Consider the following 19503-nt stretch of genomic DNA (forward strand, 5'->3'; position numbering starts at 1 on the left):
GCTTCCAGTCTTCTTTTTTTTTTTTTACTAACCCAAAGTAGTAGTTTTTTTTAGATTAATCTGGTCCTGATGTGACTTGAAATCTGAAACTGACAATTATTTCATATGAAAACAACATGTGAGCCATTCTGAAATATAGCCCACATTAAATACCACTTTCACTGTCATAAATAGTGCACATTTTTCTTGACCAATAACCAAAAATGTGAGAAGTCATTTGGCAGTGAACATTCATCCTGTTCAATAAAATCAAAGACACGTGGGTCTGAGCCACCTGCGGTTCTTCACTTGCAGGTGGACACACATGTCATCGTCTGCAGACCTACAGCCTGCGCGGTGTTCCCCTAAACTCTGTCGTCACCACCCAGTCACGACTACAGCACGTAACGTGTAGATGCCATGATCATGTTCCTCCTCCTCCTCCTCCTCCTCCTCCTCTATCAGATACACTAAGGGTTTTCTCTTCCCATGCTACAGCCATGCAATAAAAGCTGAGTCCTACGTGCAGTGCGGTACTTCCAGCCCCAACGCCACCTGGAGTATTTGTGCACATCACCATGCAAGCGGCGGGCAACGGAGCAGCTGACACCGACGCTACTGTAAACAGTAGCAGCAGCACCGCAGACGTCGACGACAGCGACGGGGCAGGGGAGAGGATGGAGAGGACGGTGCCCAGCGAGCAGCAGGACAGGACCAACAACCACCAGCAGCAGCAAACGTCCCTATCACCGTCCGGAGTGCTCGGTTAGTGACAGAGAAAAAAAAAACAGTGCGTCCTGTGTGCGTGCAGCGGAGATCAAATGAAGCTGGGTATTTGTTCACGTGCACAGAAAAAAAAAAAAAAAAAAAAAAAAAAAGATGGGGATAAAAAGATTAGGCTACTGTGCGTGGGTAATATGGTGCTGTCACTGATGCTTGACAGACTTCTCTTCACCGAATGACTCACGGGAGGCTGACGGGGTCAATCGTCTGTGATTGGGTTTTGGTTTCGGTGCGTCTTTCCTTTTCCCGCTACATAGTGCGCATTCCGACCGAGACAGGCCCGGGAAGAGTCAGCCGTTAGTGGTCCACAGGTGCATGCAGGAGCCATGAGCAGCCGAGGTGCACGTCCCGACGGGCCGTGCTACACCGCTCTTCGAGCAGACTGAAGGATCGCGTTGCAGGCTCAGGTGTCAGCCGTGTCCGCTTAGTCTCAGGTGTGTTGAAGACTTGAGGGTTGTACGGGAGAGATATTTGATCGGTGAGTAAGCAAATGGCTGTTGTTATGGTTCGTTCTGGAGCTGTATGATGAGGATAATTAAGCAGCACTGGGTGCTTTGGTGACTTCACTGGGGGCTCTGAGATCACCAGTAGACCCCTGTCTGTATCTGGACCCCTGAACTGTTGACTTGTATGCTCATCCAGCATCTCTGGCCAAGAGGAGAGACTCAGGCGACGGCCTGGCCATCTGGATATGATCATATAACCTTTAACAATCTTAGCCTGAACAATGACACTGCAGCCGTTGCTGTGATTTTCATAATGACTTGACCCACGTTAATCTATTGGAAACAGTCATTTATATGGATCAGGACAGGTGATGTAGGCTTGCAGAATATGATAGTGAACTTTAAACGTTCAAAGTTTGATAGACTGTAGGCGTTATATAAAATATTTCAGATTTCCTTACAATGAGCCATCATGCATGTGTACAGTAGCTCAATGTGGTGGGGCTCTTGAGTGAAGAGTGGTTGGACTTCTGGGTAGCTGTCCCTGGTTGTCATAGCAACTGACAGTTTATTGACATTTAGTGAAAATTCTGAAGAAGTTAAAGTAGGTCATCAGCGGATTCATAATGTGCATTATTTGATACGTTTGATTTATTTCCAAGCTCAGCTGAGCGGTATTAAAATAACACATATATGACAAAATAAATAGGTTTCAGAATCTGTATCTAAGCCTCTAAGATGAGATCAATCACAGGCTGGAGAAATTCTCTCGTTACAACAGCAGAATAAAAGAGTAGAATAAATAGACAAGAAAAAAGATACAAAATAAAAATTAAATCAACTATGTACATTATGTACAAGATATTGAAGATGGCCCCCAAAAATGAGCTGCTAAGCGAATACCTTAGGCCATCACGGAGGGACGAGCCCCTTCACGGTACGTACCCCCACCAGACAGCACAGAAGCACTAATCATGGCTGCACAAGAACAGGCCCTCAGTACAAGATTATTAGAGGCAGGGGTCTACCACACCTGATAGGACAGCAGGTGCAGGCTGTGCAAAGATGCTCCTGAAACAGTTCAGCCGAGTAGTAGCAAGGTGTAAGATGCTGGCAAGTGGCATGCGTAGTGTACAGGTACATCTGTACTGAGTAAGGGCTGGAGGCTCCAAGGTCAAAATGGAAGACACATCCTAAAGTGGTAAATGACTGAGCCAAGATCCTGAGGGACCCCCAGATCCAGACTGACAAGATGGTGGTGGCTAACCAACCAGACATCATGTTGACAGACAAACAACAGAAGAAGACAGTAGTGATAGACGTAGCGACAGCAGCATCAAGAAGAAGGAACGGGACAGGTTCAACAAACGCCAAGGGCTGAAAGAGGAGCTGGAGAAGATGTGGGGAGTAAAGGCAACAGTGGGACCAGTGGTAATCGGAGCACTGGGGCCAGTGACCCACAAACTGGGAGAGTGGCTTCAGTGAATTCCAGGAACATCTGAGGTCTCTGTCCAGAAGAGTGCAGTCTAAGGAACAGCTAAGCTAGGATATAAGCATATGATGACATAAATAATGGGGTAATGCAAAAGTAGGCTTGTGATGTGACACAACATCAACATATCCAAGATCAGTTTTTATTGTCGTGCTTGTTTATGGCAAGTTGTATGTCAGGCTATATAGCTGATGTTCTCCATGTCAAATGTTTCATTCTGGGAGACCTCTGACTTAGAAATATCTTTGTATCATTAAATTTGACAATTAATGTATACGATCAATGACGATTGTGATGCATTTACACTGGTAGACTATGAAGCTTCAAAGGTGGTCCAGTCTATAGTGCTGGCCACAACTGTTTCTACAAAGGGAGAATATAAAGATGTGTAGTCTACAGTATACTCAAGGTCTTCAGTTTGCACCATCTATGCTGCAGATGGACTGCAAGTCTTCTCATCATATATGGCAATGTGGCTCTGAATGGATATATTGCTGCTGCCTGGCAGAGAGATTTGCATGTCAGAGACATCTACATGTCTTGTGGCCTTAATGAGCAGTGACACCTCTGACAGTCCAAGAGAGAGTCGCTTTGAAGTATTCAGAAACATCCAAGACAGATGTAAGACAAAGGAAAAGAGCATTCGGTGTCTCTGACTTGGATTGCATCATTATGTCTCACGCACAAGAGTCACAGGACTCAAGAGTCACAGTCACTGAGTTGGCTCGTGGCTCTAAAACATAATGCTATAACAGAGAGGTGCCAGCAGCCGCGATGGCGCTCAGTGACAGGGGGAAGTAGGTGATGTGCTAATGCAGTTACGCTGCAGAATGTGAAATCCTGATCACAGACACGTCCTGAGAGAGTGTCACAGCTCGATTCAGTGAACAATGAAGAGATCGGTCAGTCACTACAGGCCTGACTTGAGAGTGTGAAAGAAGAAGAAGAAGCAGTGAAAAGATGACGACTTCAGAGCTGATGTGATGAAGCGCGACACTGCTGGCAAGGCCTGTTGCTCTCAGTGGTTTTAGAGACAGAGTGGAAAAGCTAGTTTGCTTCTGGCCATTTACACACCAGCCAGTTTATCTATTTGTTTAGAGCGCAGAGCGTTTACTCAAAGTCATGTGACCGGCGAAGCCCAGTCAACCTTCACGCTGGCTGAACAACTGTTTTACGCATTTCTGTCATTTTTTTCTTTTCCCTCAAGTCCCAGTGAGAGAGAAAACAGAGAGGAAAGAGAAAAAAAAGGCGAAGGAATAGCATCGTTGATGAGTGGCAGAGTCAGACTAATGTCATCTGTGTCCTTGATGAGAAAATATCACCGTCTGCCTGTCCCGCTTTTCTCTCACACACACTCCATCCAGACCTCTTTCTCACTCATTTTAAACTTCATTAACTCCAATTTGCCTCACTCTCACCTTTTCGCCCCGTTTTTCCTTTTAGATAAACTGTTTGGGAAGCGCCTTCTGCAGGCCAGGCACTACATTATGTCTCGGAAGTCCTGGCTCAAGATGGTGCCCACCGAAAACTGTGATATCCTGATGACATTCCCAGGTACGGTAAGCTGCAGCCTGTTCTCCCTGTTTGTCCTGTGATGAATGCCTCACTAGAGAGAGAACAGCGCATCCTCATTAAATGTCTTTGGTGGTCAGCCAGCCACTCTGGACTCAAAGTGGTCTCTGAGGACAATTAGATCTCATCCATTTACTGTACCTGTACCGTCAGACCAGCGCTTTCTGCAGTATTTTTTAAGGCAGTTGCAGTTGTGGGTATAAAGCTGTGAAGCATTTCATCACAATAACTTGGCTGTGTGACTCAGACAGATACACTTCATGCTCACATACAAACACGGTGTGCAGAGGTGCTGCTGCTGTTTGGGATGCTGATACTATAAAACTGATCATTCTGATTAATTGCAGTCAAAACTGAAGTAGTGCAAGCATCAACATGGACTCCAGCCTTCAAAAACACATTTTCACCAACATTCAAATACAAAGCCAAACCAACACACCATCCACAGTGTGAGCACAAGACAACTGTTGTTAAGACGGCTGTTAGATTCACATGAAAAGACACTTAAGCAACCGAATCTCAAATAATTTACTTTCTCTCGTGGTGAAGGATTCACTGCAGCCAAAATCAGACTAGCTGACACTTCAGCTATTTACAGTACACACTTAAACTATCTTGGATGCTTCAGCTGAAATTTCTCCTGCTTTCATGCTTTACAGTTCGGCTGCTTTCGTCCTTTACAACAGACGCTTCAAACCCTCTCAGTGTGTTAACTCCAACTGACTAACGGCACAAATCCCACACATGAATAAAATTCCACTTCAAGATAGTTTAGCTTGTTTACTCTGTTCTAACTGTGATTTTCAGTTTAAGTGAGCATATCCAAATACAGCCTTTTCAAGTTGTCTGTTAATGTAAAACAGTACACATGTAGCCTAAATTACACAGCGTATGTTTAGAATAATGAATATTAACCAGACGCAAAACTTGAACTTAACAATCACAATGCACAGCTGAAAAAACAAAACCAAAAAAATGTGGTCCACTGCGAAAGAAATCCAATTTAAACGTCACATTTTCCAGTCAGGCCTGGAACTGTAATAGTTTGTTCTGCCTTCAAGGTCAAATGCGGTGCTGCTGCCAGAGTTGAGCTGACCTCGCTGTGTTAACAGAGAAAGTAGAACAACATTAAACAACCCCAAACTAAATTGCTGTCCTGTAATTGGCAATCAAAGCAAATGTGAGGTATTACAGTCGATCATCAGTTCTATCCATGTTAGATCACTTTTAATTGATGTGTTTTTATTTTAATTTTATTTTTAATTTATGTTTTTGTTCTTTTCATATTGACTTTGTACATTGCTGTATCTTGTTCTTTGTAAATGTGCTATACAAATATAGTTTATAATAGTTATTATTAAGCAACTCCACAATATATTTCACATTCTTGACCACTGGATCCTACAGTTGTACAAGCTTTGTTAATTCTGTCAGTTAAAACAAACCATGTTCGTGCTGATTTCCAGGCCTCTTACAGTAAATAGCTCACTTATAACAAACATTCAGCCCATATAGGATCTCTGCATGCAATGTCAAGGACTCCAGAATCCAAGTCTTTGTGAATGCTGGAGGGATCCAAAGTCATTGCTCAGTAATGTCCAATGTGATGTTAATTTATTTCAGATATATGGAAAAAAGAACGTTTGATATATGCAGACATATATGTCGGGATTTAATTGAAGTGACCTCTTACTGTCATCGCCACCCCACTGCCTCTCAGCCCCTCTGTCAGGCCGGTGAAGGATGGATTTGGTCCACATTCTTTATGCGGCAGTAAAACCGTCATTTCCTGCCGTTGGCGCACACGCCTGCAAACGTGTGAGGAATCAGAGTGGACATAGACAAGCAGCTGTTTCAAAATGCAGCATGTATTTTGATGCTCACACTCATTGTTCACTGTCAGTTGTGTATAAGTGACGACGTGATGCTGTCAGACTCAAAGCAGTTTTTTCCTCCTCCAGATACAATAGACGACCACACTCTGCTGTGGCTCCTCAATCAGATTCGTGTTGGAATCCCACAAGTCAGCATTCAGGTTCGACAGCATAAACACACCCAGACACACGCCTTCTTCATCACGACAACATTTGAGAAGTAAGAATCCCAAACTCACACTCTGTCTCACAGTGTGTGTGCGTGTGTGTGTGTGTGTGTGTGTGTGTGTGTGTGCATGGATGAGTGGGCTGCTATTGTCTTTGTTTGAACTGTTCTGAGTGAGGACATTTTGGCTGGTTCTTACTGTTCCAAGCGGACGATGAGTGCTGGGGTGAGAATAATGGATATGTGTGGTGATTGAAATATTATCTCTGCTTCTGTTGGGAACATTTTACTTCATTTTTAACTGCACATACACACTAGACTCCACGAGACTGCTAGATTGAATTCAAGGAGGACAAACAACACGAGCAGACAGGCTGTAAACAAATGCCCATTTTATCTGAACCACCTATTGATGATTCCATTTATTACCCTTACTTATTAGCTTACAGTTGGAAATCTCCAATAGATTTTGCAGAAGAAGCCAATATCTCAAAGTTAAGGAAGCTTCATCTGTTCTGTCAGTTAGGGTTTGTGTGCGTGTGCATGTGTATGTGTATGTGTGTGAACATTTCTGCAGCAAAGCACATAAAGGCAAGACATGACATTAAAATGTCACATTTTTCAGTCAGGCCTGGAACTGTAATATTTTATTAAGCCTGCAAAATCAAATATGGTGCTGCTGCCAGAGTGCGAATCCAGCTAATCAGAGAGTGAGTACATTTTGTTTTTCAGTTTTTGCTTTGGATGTTAGAGTCAAAGGAACATTTCAACATTTGGGGAGATACTTATTTACTTTTTTGACAGGAGTTACAAGGATCATGAGTTTAAAACACACCTTTAAGCAGGTAGCCCTGTTTTAACGTAGATGCAACTCCCTGCTGCACTGGGCTGAACTGAGCTAAGCCAAGGCAGCATACAGTGTGTGTGTGTGTGTGTGTGTGTGTGTGTGTGTGTGTGTGTGTGTGTGTGTGTGTGTGTGTGTGTGTGTGTGTGTGTGTGTGTGTGTGTGTGTTATACTTTACTGTGTGCTTACCCTCAATGCACTAATCTGTCAAACATCTGCAGCCTGTGCACACAGGTTTAATCCCGCTGCTCATTCACCCTCTCTCCTCACCCTCAGCTTGCTGCGGGGGGCCGAGCAGATGAGCATGCACAAGGCCGTCAAACCTCAGTTTGGCGGTGGGATGCGGCGCTTTTCCTGCGAGGAGGACAACATCTATGAGAACATAGAGAGCGAGCTCTGCTTTTTCACCTCACAGGTCAGAGGTCGAAACTGTCGGCCATGTGAGCAGCGTGTCATGCTGTTAAAACTTTGGTTGTGTCATTGAAGATTTTTTTAGTCAGAATTCAAAGTGTGTTTCACCAATTATTTTGAGTTACCCTCTTTTTGTGTTGGTCTTCAGGAGCGTCAGAGCATTATAAAGTATTGGCTGGACAATCTGCGAGCCAAACAGGGAGAGGTGCTTCACAACATTCACTTCCTGGAGGGACAGCCAATCAGTATGCTGCCATTTATTACGACTGAAACTTTTAATGCTCATCTTTTTCAGCTTTTTCTCTCCTGTTTCTACATCATCAGTAATTTGTGCAATGGATTTTAGATGCAAAGTTACATTTGAAGCATTTGAGAATGATGTGGGCCTTCAGATAAACATTACACTGATCTGATCTGACAAACTTTTGTCAAACATGGACCAGACGTCACCTTGGATACCATGTGTAAGGCTTGTGATGTGTGCTCTTCAGTTCCAGAGCTGGTGGCTCGTGGGGTGATCCATCAAATGTTTCCTCTCCATGAGCAGAGGATCCTCAACCAGCTGATGACATCTTGGGTCCAGGCTGTGTGTGAAAGGCAGCCCCTGGGTAGGCAAATATCCAGGTTTTATTTTGAAGGAAATTAGGCAGGACAGTAAACAGCAGGCCTGACCATCAAGTTTCTATTCTAAAACAGTATGAGCTTGTTGTTATCTAGTGTCTTTAGACGTGATGCTTCTTCTTCTCAATGTCTTAATATTACATTTTTCATCTGCTCTCTAGACGATATCTGTGACTACTTTGGCGTGAAGATCAGCATGTACTTTGCCTGGCTGGGTTTCTACACTAACTCCATGCTTTACCCCGCTGTCATCGGCTTTCTGCTCTGGATACTCGCAGAGGCTGACCAGGTGAAGGATCCTTTAACAAGATTTATTTTACAAGATCTGCCTTTCCAAACACGTTGAATGTTACTGAAAGTCAAAATATACAGTGTGGGTACTGATGCTGATTTGTTTCTCTTTTATGTAGTAATTTTTTTTTTTTTTTGCCAGGAATATGAGGATCTTACTGAGGTTTTGATGTTAATTCACTGTCAATCCTCCTACATTTTATATAATTTTTTTTGTGCATTTTGTAAGGAGAAGAGACGTTGAAGCAGCACACATAACCTACACACAACTGCATGGCACAATCAATACTTTCAAATCTTATATAAGCATCTTTTGACTCTCTCACTCGCTCGCTCACAGACCAGTCAGGATATCTGCTGTGTGGTTTTTGCCCTCTTCAATGTTGTGTGGGCGACGTTGTTTCTGGAGCGCTGGAAGAGGCGAGAGGCAGAGCTGGCCTACAGGTGGGGCACCCTGGACACCCCCGCCGAGTCCTTGGAGGAGCCCAGGCCGCAGTTCAGGGTGAGGATTGTTGCTGAAGCCCGAGCATGCGTGCATTAAAAAGCAGTGCTGCTTTGTTGTGGGTGTACAAAAGGTTTTATTCACTTCCTGCAGCATTTGCTCAGACTGACCCCCGAACATTCACATTAACATATTCTTTTATTTCAACGCGCTAGTTCCTCTCTCCTCAGGTGTAGTTGCAATGTCAGTCTGGTTGAGTTGTTTATCGGTGAGCGCTTGTGCAACTCTGCAGGATTGCCACACAAAACCAGGAAATGTGAGCATGTTGACAAGAGGAGTGTTCATACCCCATGTGTGCTGAGAGAAGAGGGAGGGCAGGCGGCCCCTCTCCCGCCTCCTCCCATCTCCTGCTGTGTGGAATGAATAGAGGGTTTGGGGGAGGGAGACGTGGGTGTCCACTTTCAAAACATATGTGGGAAACAGTGAAAAAAAGGCCCGGCTAGCTCAGTCGGTAGAGCATGAGACTCTTAATCTCAGGGTCGTGGGTTCGAGCCCCACGTTGGGCGCAAATGCTTTTTAGGGAAGCACTTCTGGCAACAGCAGCCAGTAGCAGCCAACAGCAAGTATGATATACTGATATGAGGAGATAATGTGCATTGTGTTACTTAATCACAGATGTGGGACTGGATTTTTTTATACATACATTCTGAATTTATGGCAGTTTGTGACAGAAAGTTGTTAAAACAGTAACTTTGATCAAGTTAAAAGTGTCACCTCAGGATCTAAATTGATGTTATTAAAGAACAAAATGCAATCTAGCAGGCAGTCAGTTATTATGGAGCAGTCTATTCTCCAGCTAAGATGATTGCAATCATGAAGTCTCTGATACCCTCTCTGGCTGTTTTCTCTTCCTCTGCTGACTCTGCAGGGAGTGAAGCGCTGCAGTCCCATAACAGGCTGTGAGGAGTTCTACTACCCGCCCTGGAAGAGAGCTCTGTTCAGATGGCTGGTCAGCCTGCCCATCTGCCTCCTCTGTCTCTGTTTTGTCTTCCTCGCTATGCTCCTCTGCCTGGAACTGCAGGTTTGAACAGATAACACAGCACGCTGGATGAATGGAATGAAATGGAGTTGATGCAGTCTGGGGCTGATAAATGAGGATGTATCCATGTATTTCTTGTGACGAGCTTAAACCCACCCTTACTGGACACACTGATAAAGACGAGAAGAAATAGCAGCGTTACAGTTCATTTTATGCCAGAAAGTTAAGACCCATAGCTACAGTTTAGTCCATGAAGAATATCATCTAACAAACACGTTAAACAAAGCACATTCAAATATACCTCTTGCTAGCTCATATTCATCTAATAGACTTTTAAAAATAGCTGTGAGATTGAAATGAATAGAGGTTATTAAATATTCATTATGCTTCTAATGCACCTTGCAGGAGGTGGTGATGGAGATTCAGGAGCTACCTGGTATCACACGATTCATTCCGAAGATACTTCTGGCCCTAACTGTGACCGTATGTGATGAAGTGTATAAGAAGATTGCCTACTGGCTTAATGACATGGGTAAGAGACGTACATGGACTCTCTAGGCACAATAGTGAATTATTATCTGTGACATTTATAAGAGAGGGATTACTTAAAGTGGAACATGTTTTCCCTTAATATTTAATTTTGGATAGGCATCCTCTCAGTATGTGTGAGTATGTTTCTGTGCTACCTGAGTGCTCCTCTTATATTTATTTCTTCATCCAGAGAACTACAGACTTCAGAGTGCCTATGAGAATAATCTCATCATCAAGATGGTTTTTGTAAGTCGTGCTCACTTCCCTTCTCTTTGGGGTAGAATGAGACAATTCGTGTTGATTGAGTGTGTGTTTGACTTCCTGCAACCTTTCCTTCCTGTGGTTGTTTCACAGTTTGAATTCATCAATTCTTACCTTAGCCTTTTCTACATCGGATTCTACCTCAAGGACATGGAGCGACTCAAGGAGGTAACAGCAACTGTTGGCAGCATCACAAACAAGAACAATGGAAAGCTACGCTAAGCCCCACCCTCCTGAGTCACTGCTGCTGTCTGTCTGTCTACAGAGATGCATTGATCTTGTATTGCAGGGTTATTTTGCTCTGACATAACCCTGCTTGGCTTAGCTTGCATACTTTTTTCAAGCAGTATTTTATTTTTAATGTTACAAGGCAAAATACTTTTTAGATGAGGAGTAACCGAAGCATGAGCTTATCTTGGGTAATGTTGGCTGGAGTTAAAGTGCGTCTATACATACTTAATTGCCACAGTAGGTACCGTAGTAAGCTAGTTAGCTGATCCCACCCTCCAAACTCTGAATGAAGAATATCACCCTAAGTAATGACTGTACAGCCAGTGTTTTGGGGGAGCGCTATAGTGGAGGGTCAATTACAGAACTAATGGTCATACCAGATCAGGTACGGCTTTAGCAGCAAAATACCTGAGTGTCTTCAGTTGACCAATGGTGCATTTTACTGAATTCAGCATTTCATTTTGGAAGGGGAATAATGTGTAATTTCTTCTTTCAAGTTATTTAGTGCCACTTTAGTGTCGTGTGGTGTGTCAGATGCCGTAGATGGCATGAGGTGACGTCAGTGAACTGCATTTGTACCTTCAGTCAGACTGAAGATCTGCATCATATATGCTTGCTTTACACTTAGTGTGCATGTGTCGACTCTTGCGCCCATTAACGGATGTCTTCCTTCTCCTCACAGATGCTAGCCACTCTACTGATCTTCCGCCAGTTCCTGCAGAACATCAAAGAGGTCCTCCAACCTTATCTCTATGAGCAAAACAAGCTGGGTGTCTTCACCCCAAAGGTGCTGTGGGAGCTGCTCCAAGCCATCATGCTCAAGTATGGCCGTCTGGCTCTGGGGAAGGCTCAGGCTTCAATGACAGCCTATTCCTTCCTGGGTCCCAGAGGGATCCCTGTCAGTCACACTGCTAACGGTAACCCAGAGCCGAGGAGAAGGGGGGATCTGAAAGCCGGATTCAGGCTGACAGAGGAAGAGTGGGACATGAATGACAGCAATCTGAAGCAGCGCAAAGTCAGCTTCACGGAGAAGGTCGACTACCAGGATGTCACGACGGAAACGCAGACGGTGTATGACAGCTTCCTCGAGGACAGTCCCACACTGGTAGAGGAAGGGATGGATCCATCCAGTATTTTTGACAGTTGTGATGAGGACAGTGATTGTGAATCGTTGACTCAAGTATGTGGTCTGTTACTACAACTTATCATTCTGGTTTTTCAGCTGTGTGGTTTTGAAAATCTCCATCTCAAGCAGTGATTTTGTCTGAGGTTGTCACACCATTTCCACCGTCTTAAAGAAACAGCAGTCTCTCATTATGTTTAGATGATTGTAGCTTTTTCCAGTACAGCTCAGCTTGTTTCATGTGGTTTTATTAATTAAGTCACATCATGTCTGTGGAGGTTGATCCCATGCATGCAGGCAGTACACTGACAAACCAAATTAATCTATGCATGATATCTTAGTCACTTGAGAAAGTATCGTAGTGTAATGTGTACATTAGCAGGAGACCAAGGAGAATGGCACTGTGTCCTCTCCAAAGGAATCTGACTCTCTCTGTCAGAGAAGAAAGAACGTAAGTGAGGGGAAGGAGGATAAGAAGTCCTGGATTGATCCACCAGAAGAACCCAAAACTGTCACTCTGACCCAGGCGGAGATTGAGAGCTGCATGCAGACATATGAGGTGGGACTCATTTTACTTTTTACAAACTATCTTCCATCTTCCATCCATATAACAACTTCTATGTCCAATTTCACAACAGTGCACCCATGAAAAGAGTACTATTGTTTCACGATGTTTGACTCCTGACAGGATACGCTTCAGGACTACCAGGAAATGTTCATTCAGTTTGGCTATGTGGTGCTCTTCTCCTCTGCGTTTCCCCTGGCGGCCATGTGTGCTCTTATCAACAACATCATCGAGATCCGCAGCGACGCCCTGAAGCTCTGCACCGGCCTCCAGAGACCCTTTGGACAGCGGGTGGAGAACATCGGACAATGGCAGGTCAGTGCGTTTTGTTTTGGAAAATGTCAGCGAAGCCTTCCAGGCTGCATCGTACATCAGATGAGCCTAAACACTTCCTGTCTCACTCTCTGTCTCTCTACATCAGACTGCAATGGAGGCCATGGGCTTGATAGCCATCATAGTGAACTGCTATCTGATTGGTCAGTGTGGGCAGCTCCAGCGTCTGTTCCCCTGGTTGAGTCCTGAGATGACCATCATCTCCATCGTCTTACTCGAGGTATGTGCAGTAGTGCAGGTTTGTCCCTGAAAGATTTTGTAGTTTTAACAAAATGTAGTTTTATTCCCCAAATAGCCCTTTTTTATATTATAAAAGAAAAGTGCATGTGCTGTTTTTTTGTTGTGACTTTGTAAAACCTCAAAATCAATGTTTGAATTATTGGACACAAAACCCTCTCAGGAGTTTTTGGTATGTGTATGAGCTGCGTTGTTAAGTCTGAAGTGGAAAGAAAATTGCAGAGCAGGAAGCAGAATGTGATTGTGCCTTGATGTAACTGTGTGTTGAGTCTGTCCCTGTGTGGTCTCAATGGTTCACAGCACTTTGCCATACTCCTAAAGTACATCATCCATGTTGCCATCCCTGATATCCCTGGCTGGGTAGCAGAAGAGATGGCCAAGCTAGAGTACCGACGAAGGGAAGCTTTCAAGGTATAGTTGTATCATAGCTTGAAAGACCTTTGGCCAAGGCTTGCTGCTGGCTGCACTTTGTCTGATTTCTACCACATTGCTGTATGTGTACTGTATCCCTGTGTGTCCCTTGGTCTCTTGGTGTGCATTGTCTTAAAATGCACGCTAGTGCAGCCTGGCAACATAACTGTATGTGTTTGACTGTTTGTCTGGAGAGAGTTGTTTCACATCAGTGGCACTTGTATTGATGGTGTCTTAAATACGTCTTAGAATAACACAACTATGAGTCAGCAAATTTAGCCCAAACAAGTTCCAAATCACTTGTTTGTGTGAACTAACTGCTGGATTGAATGACAACAGTGAAGAGGCTAAATGAGAGAGGGCGCACAGGCTCTGTTACTCACTCTGATCTGAAGAAAGTTCAGTCTTATAATTGTCAGCACTGCTTCCTCACTTGAATTTACACTCGTCTTTATCCTTTCTTCTCTTCTTCCCGTTCTCCTTCATCTTTCTTCTTCTTCCTGTGACTCTCTTTATCTGTTCTGTGTCTTCATTTTAACTCGTCATTTAGAAGCATGAGCAGCAGGCCCAGCAGCACTTCCAACAGCAGCTTAGACGCCGTCGTGAAGAGGAGGAGCTTCATCGCCAGGCTGAGCTGCAGGCTGAAGCCCGTCAGGAGAGCGACTACCACAAGGCCGACGCCCAGCACCAGCACCACCATGACAAAGCACCAGGGGGCAAGCCAGGGGATAAGCCTAAGAGACCCAGCTCTCTGCTGGGAAACAACAATGTGATGAAGCTCAAGCAGATCATCCCTCTCCAGGGGAAGTTCTCCTCCGGCACCTCACGTTCACCAGCCCAGTCCCCGACAGGGGGTGAGGCAAAGCTCACAGGATTTCTGAAGTTCTTGAAGTCGCCTGAGGTGAAAAAAGAGCCAGCGGTGGCGGTTGGAGCAACTCCAGGGTCAACGGTGACCTCCTCAGTACCCCCTAGTGGCCAGGAGAGGTCACAGTCCCCCAACAGGACATTTAGTCCTGGGAAGCTGTTCAGTTTTAGCAAATCCGAGGGGACTGTGGTGTGTGTGAATGGGACACCACCAGCGACGCAGCTTGCCAGCGCTCAGCCCAACAGGGCTGACTTAAACACAGCCCCCGAGGAATTACCCTCTAATGAGTCAGATAAAGGAGAATCAAGACAATTGACTGATTTAGAGAACTCTGGCTCCAAGAGTTAATACATGTTCAACCGTACCAATGTAATATTATGAACAGAGAGCAATGTATAAATGTTCAAGCAACATTCAGAGACAGTGAGACCCCTGTTTCTGTAGAACACATTAGTCACAAGGACCACATGTAAGGTCAGCAAGCGTTAGACTTCAATCTAGATGGCACTTACTTCACACAAAGTATTATCCTGTATCGATTAACACCTGACTATCTAGCTTCCATGTAAAATATGTACAGTAAGTGTAACTTCTTGAATGGGGCTTGAGAAACCTTTAATTAAGGTTCAAATACTGCATGACTGCCTGGTTTTCAATAGCACCACAACAGATTACGCTGATGTGAGGGATCTTTTTTTTTTTCTTTTTCTTTTTTTAAAAAAAGCCAGGACCTGATGATCATTGAGCCCTTCTGTCAAAGGACAAACAGCAGCTCCCCTTTCGGGTTTGTTGCTCATTCTGATGCCTGTATTGAATGCATGTTACATTGTGTGCATGCATCACATGTTCATCCTTTCTTTTCAGTTGTGAAGCACTTTCAAAGCCATTGTATTCTTCCGCAATAGGTCAGATTATACTCACTGTGACCATGAAAAATATTCTATTTTTCTTAACTTTGATTTTCTATGAATTATTTTACTACATAAATTAGTGAATGTACTTCTATAATGCAAATAAACCTCACTTGAATAAACATCCATCAAGAGATAAAGCACTGCCTGATTTTGTTAGCAGTAAGTCAGTATCACAGGATGGTTTCAGGGAAATAGGACATGCATGTAAACTTATTATTTAAGGAAAATGATAAAACTTATATACGGAGCAGAACATACACACACCTATAAGAACTATCTTTACCAGAAGATAATTTCATACTATTTCCCAATACACAGCTACACTAAGACGTGCAATAAATGCAATAGGAAGGAGGGGATTCTCTTCAGTGTTGCTGTTTACTATGAGTTACAGCCTTTACTGTATGTCATAGTGTAATCTATACAAGAACGAGAGCTGAAATTGACAACAATACATTTATACAATAAACTCAAAGCAAAGCATTTAACAATACACATTCCAAACTCAGTCAGGTGATGGAATACAAATGATATGACAAAACTAGAGTTCACACTCTCCTCTATGAAGAGCCGGGAAAACAAAACACTGCATGTCTCTGGTTTAAAGTCACACTTGGGAAACCTAAAGTGTGTATTCTACTTGTTTCGACTGACATAAGCAGCCAGACTGAACATATACTGCTTAACCTTGGAACAGCGAGCTTAACATAATTAAAAATGTACATTAACAGATTCAACTCTCACTCATGCCAAACATTGAAAATATGATCAACACAATTTACAGCAGATAACCCTTTTTATAGAATGTAAAAAGTGATGTTTCAAAAGGTGCAAAGCAGTAAAACGCTTTTGTGACCCTCCAGTGTGAAAAGGACAAATCAGTTAAACAAAATGAAATAACCATGGGGTTGACTTGGGAGGAGAAAATCAGAGTGAGTCAGTTTGTTACCTGATAAAGGGTCATAACACTCACAATAAAACACTGTACAAACACACCAGATGTGTGGAGATGAGCATCACTGACTTTGTGCAGCAAACACAGATTGTGTGTCTTTAGCCGTGCTGTCAATAGCTAATTCCCCTCATTATGAGTCAAATGATCAACCTATTTCAGCAAATGTGAATGGCACACATAACAAGGACTGAAAGCTGTCCTTTCGAGTAGCCTACACATCAGTACAGCCAAAGACCCGCGGTCATCGCCAATCCCATAAAAGCCTGTGCTAACTTTGCAACACCAACACATAAGCACTGCTCATGAAGCGCTGATCTCAAAATACTGGCAATCAACCTCAGAATATGGCTACAAAATCTGCTGGTCACACTGCACAAAAACAGCTTGCATCCTTTAGTATGACTGTATTGGCTTGAACATGCCCCCATTAAAAAGACATACCAATATCCATTAAGCTCAACAGTGGTTCGTTTCTTCACCTGAAACAATGTAAACCAGAGGGGCACTCTAAGACATAGTGAAAACATATGCGCTCCATTTAAGGCAATAAATCATTCATCAAAAAAAAGATTGCTTTCAACACTCATGACTTCATTACAAACCCTGAACGGATAATTAAATCTAAGCAACGAAAATGATGCAGGTTTATTTGCAGCTGCTGTAATAACAGTAATCACATAAAGGATGAGCTAAAATAAAAATGTATGGGTCGCTGTTATTATGTAATTCAAAACTAATGGAGTAGGAGCCACAAAAGATAGGAAATAACTGAACCACATATAGACTTAACTCAAACCGTGCATATTTCAGAGATGGTATGAATAACTACAGCTGTAAACCCTTAAATAGCAGCAGAGCAGCAATGACTTTCCTCCCTGCATTATTAAAAGGAAGCTGTGTGAGCATACTTGGAGAAAAACCAGGAGGTTGAGAAATAAGGAGGTAGATGTACATTATTTTCAAACTACAAAGACTAGAATCTGAGGCAGAGCTGTCTTGGAAGTAAAGAAAATATTGGGAGAAAGTAGCAAATAAAGGTTTTGGTTAAGGAGGAGAACTGAAGTCAAATGCACACATTAAAGCCAAATGATTTTGGGATTAATGTCATGCCGGCTGTGGTGTGAAAAGTATCGATCCTTGTGTGCTTCAGTGTAAAGGCCTGGGTTTGCAATCACATCCTGCATCTGTGTGTACATTTTGTTTGGATCAGTCTCTGCTGGGTGTGCATCAACAGCACAGCTGTTTATGAATCGTCGTTCAGCTCCCGGCTGTCTGTTCTAGCGATTTTCCGTGGAGGTGCTGTGTTCTCCCCCTCTGTTTGATCCTGCTCTCGCTTTCTGGCTGCATTCTGACAAAGTAAGAAAGAAACACATATTAAAAAAAAAAAAAAAAAAAAACATGAACCACAAAGCAGAGGATCTCTGTCATATATAATACCTTCTGCAGTAGCTTTCACCTCCACTCACATGATTTTTTATTAAAACCCTTTACCTTTTTGTCCCACTGCTGATGAAGATATCGCAGTAGGATGTTCGTCTTCTCTGTGACAATGACTGAGGAGACACAGACACTGATTAGATCATAAGACAAACAAAAGTTTAAAAAGGTGCAGTCAGTTGTTCCCATACAATATTATCTTAACGGGTTCAATGATAATCACACTATAATTTAGAAACTCCCTCTAATGTAAGCCTGAAACTGAGATGTTACTGAGCAAAAGAGTTGTGGTATGCTCTCTTTCTCAGATATAACTACAGTATTGAATCAATGTACTTACTCTGCTCTGATGGATATTCCCGGGTTGGAAGATACACAGATGGTCGACGGTTCTAAAACAACACAGAGACCCATGAAAGTCCATAAATTGGCTAAAATGACCTCAAAACAAGATACAGGACTACTATGTGGTGATATGTCTGATATGATGATTTCATCTCAGCACTTTGAGAACAAAAAAGATGACTTACTGATGCTTTACATACAGAATCAGCATGGAACCTGCTGAAGTTGTTTTTGTTGTAGACAGGCAGTCCCTTCAGGAAATCTCCCTGTGAACACAACAGATAAACATGAAGAAAAACACTTCCGTGCACCCACAGTTGTAACGAACGGAAAGTCCCGGGTGGTAAGGCCAACAACCATCGCCCTCACTGACTAACACAGGACAACTCATTCTCCTGACATTTAACGACACTGAACAAATAGATAAATCCAACACTTTCGTTTTCGCTCCCAAATTTCACGAGTTGAACATCTAAGACTTAAGACTTGAGATTTAAGTTTTGGGGGAGCATGCCAGTAACGCGCTCCTTCAAATCTTGTGACAACTATGGCATTTCGTTTTGTGATGAAACTGACCTTTTCATGACCAGCCCAAGGCACACCTTTGCAATAATTACGCTGTTAAATCAGCATCTTGATATGCCACACCTGTCAGGTGTATGGATTATCCTGCAGAGAAATTCTTGGATCTTTCACCTCAACTCGTGAAAAAATGAAATCAATTACAAAAGAGCTACGTTCATGTTGTTGTTGAGTATAGATACCGTGGCGGTAACGTGGTACTTAAGTGAAATTACACTGTTTACAATGCCTCCTGTTTGCCACCATGTAAGAACTTGTCTATCTGAGCTGATAAGGACCAAACATTCAAGATAACATTTATACCTAAACATATACGATAGAGTAAACAAACAGCGGTAAACATACCTTCTCCATTTCCGTCCAAGTCAAGCCCAGTGAGAGTGCAAACGAGCAGATGCTACTGTTTTAGCTAACGTTAGCTAGCCACTAAGCCTTGTCGTCTTTGTCGTAACCAAGATACCGGTTTGTTTACCCGTTCGACAGCTTCTTACGACTGCTATAAAAGATAAACAATGTATGACTCTGATATTATCGCATCACGCCACCCCACATCAGCCGAGAACTTACACTCATGTAAAGGTAAATAAAAAACTGAAATTGAACGTCCCGGAGAAGCTAATTGCTACTAGTTCACAACTCCATTTTTGTTTTTCGTCTGTTCGAGGGCAGTTACCTTCCGACATTCACCGTACCTCATTGGTTGAACGGTGGTAGACGCATGAATAGAGCGAAAAGCAATGCGCTGATTGGCTA

At 43.2% G+C, this 19503-nt stretch overlaps 2 protein-coding genes and 1 non-coding gene across 9 annotated transcripts; 2 read left to right on the top strand and 1 right to left on the bottom strand.

Annotated features, from left to right (window-relative positions):
- Nucleotides 1–346: 346 nt before the first annotated feature.
- On the top strand, nucleotides 347–15556 carry ano8a (anoctamin 8a). Of its 7 annotated transcripts, none has more exons than XM_070973610.1 (18): nucleotides 347–744; nucleotides 4144–4254; nucleotides 6234–6366; nucleotides 7433–7571; nucleotides 7716–7812; nucleotides 8059–8175; nucleotides 8350–8477; nucleotides 8820–8981; nucleotides 9850–10002; nucleotides 10366–10492; nucleotides 10682–10737; nucleotides 10846–10920; nucleotides 11666–12163; nucleotides 12486–12665; nucleotides 12795–12986; nucleotides 13093–13224; nucleotides 13542–13652; nucleotides 14203–15556. In XM_070973610.1, the coding sequence occupies exons 1-18, from the start codon at nucleotides 558–560 to the stop codon at nucleotides 14863–14865; spliced, it is 3261 nt and encodes a 1086-aa protein (XP_070829711.1). In that variant the 5' UTR covers nucleotides 347–557; the 3' UTR covers nucleotides 14866–15556. The 7 variants fall into 7 exon arrangements, with proteins under 7 accessions (XP_070829711.1, XP_070829713.1, XP_070829712.1 ...); XM_070973612.1 differs by having other exon boundaries at nucleotides 354–744; nucleotides 14206–15556; XM_070973611.1 differs by having other exon boundaries at nucleotides 354–744; nucleotides 12489–12665.
- On the top strand, nucleotides 9415–9487 carry trnak-cuu (transfer RNA lysine (anticodon CUU)). Its single transcript has one exon. It is a non-coding gene; the product is annotated as a tRNA-Lys (tRNA).
- A 317-nt stretch (nucleotides 15557–15873) lies between the features above and the next one.
- On the bottom strand, nucleotides 15874–19407 carry LOC139338525 (DET1- and DDB1-associated protein 1-like). Its single transcript, XM_070973618.1, has 5 exons — nucleotides 19096–19407; nucleotides 18354–18434; nucleotides 18164–18215; nucleotides 17878–17939; nucleotides 15874–17734 (listed from the first exon to the last, which is right to left on the bottom strand). Exons 1-5 carry the CDS (start codon nucleotides 19102–19104, stop codon nucleotides 17630–17632), a joined length of 309 nt encoding a protein of 102 aa, XP_070829719.1. The 5' UTR covers nucleotides 19105–19407; the 3' UTR covers nucleotides 15874–17629.
- Nucleotides 19408–19503: the final 96 nt, after the last annotated feature.

Source organism: Chaetodon trifascialis, chromosome 11, assembly GCF_039877785.1.
Source record: "Chaetodon trifascialis isolate fChaTrf1 chromosome 11, fChaTrf1.hap1, whole genome shotgun sequence".
In the NCBI taxonomy this organism is placed as follows: domain Eukaryota; kingdom Metazoa; phylum Chordata; class Actinopteri; order Chaetodontiformes; family Chaetodontidae; genus Chaetodon; species Chaetodon trifascialis.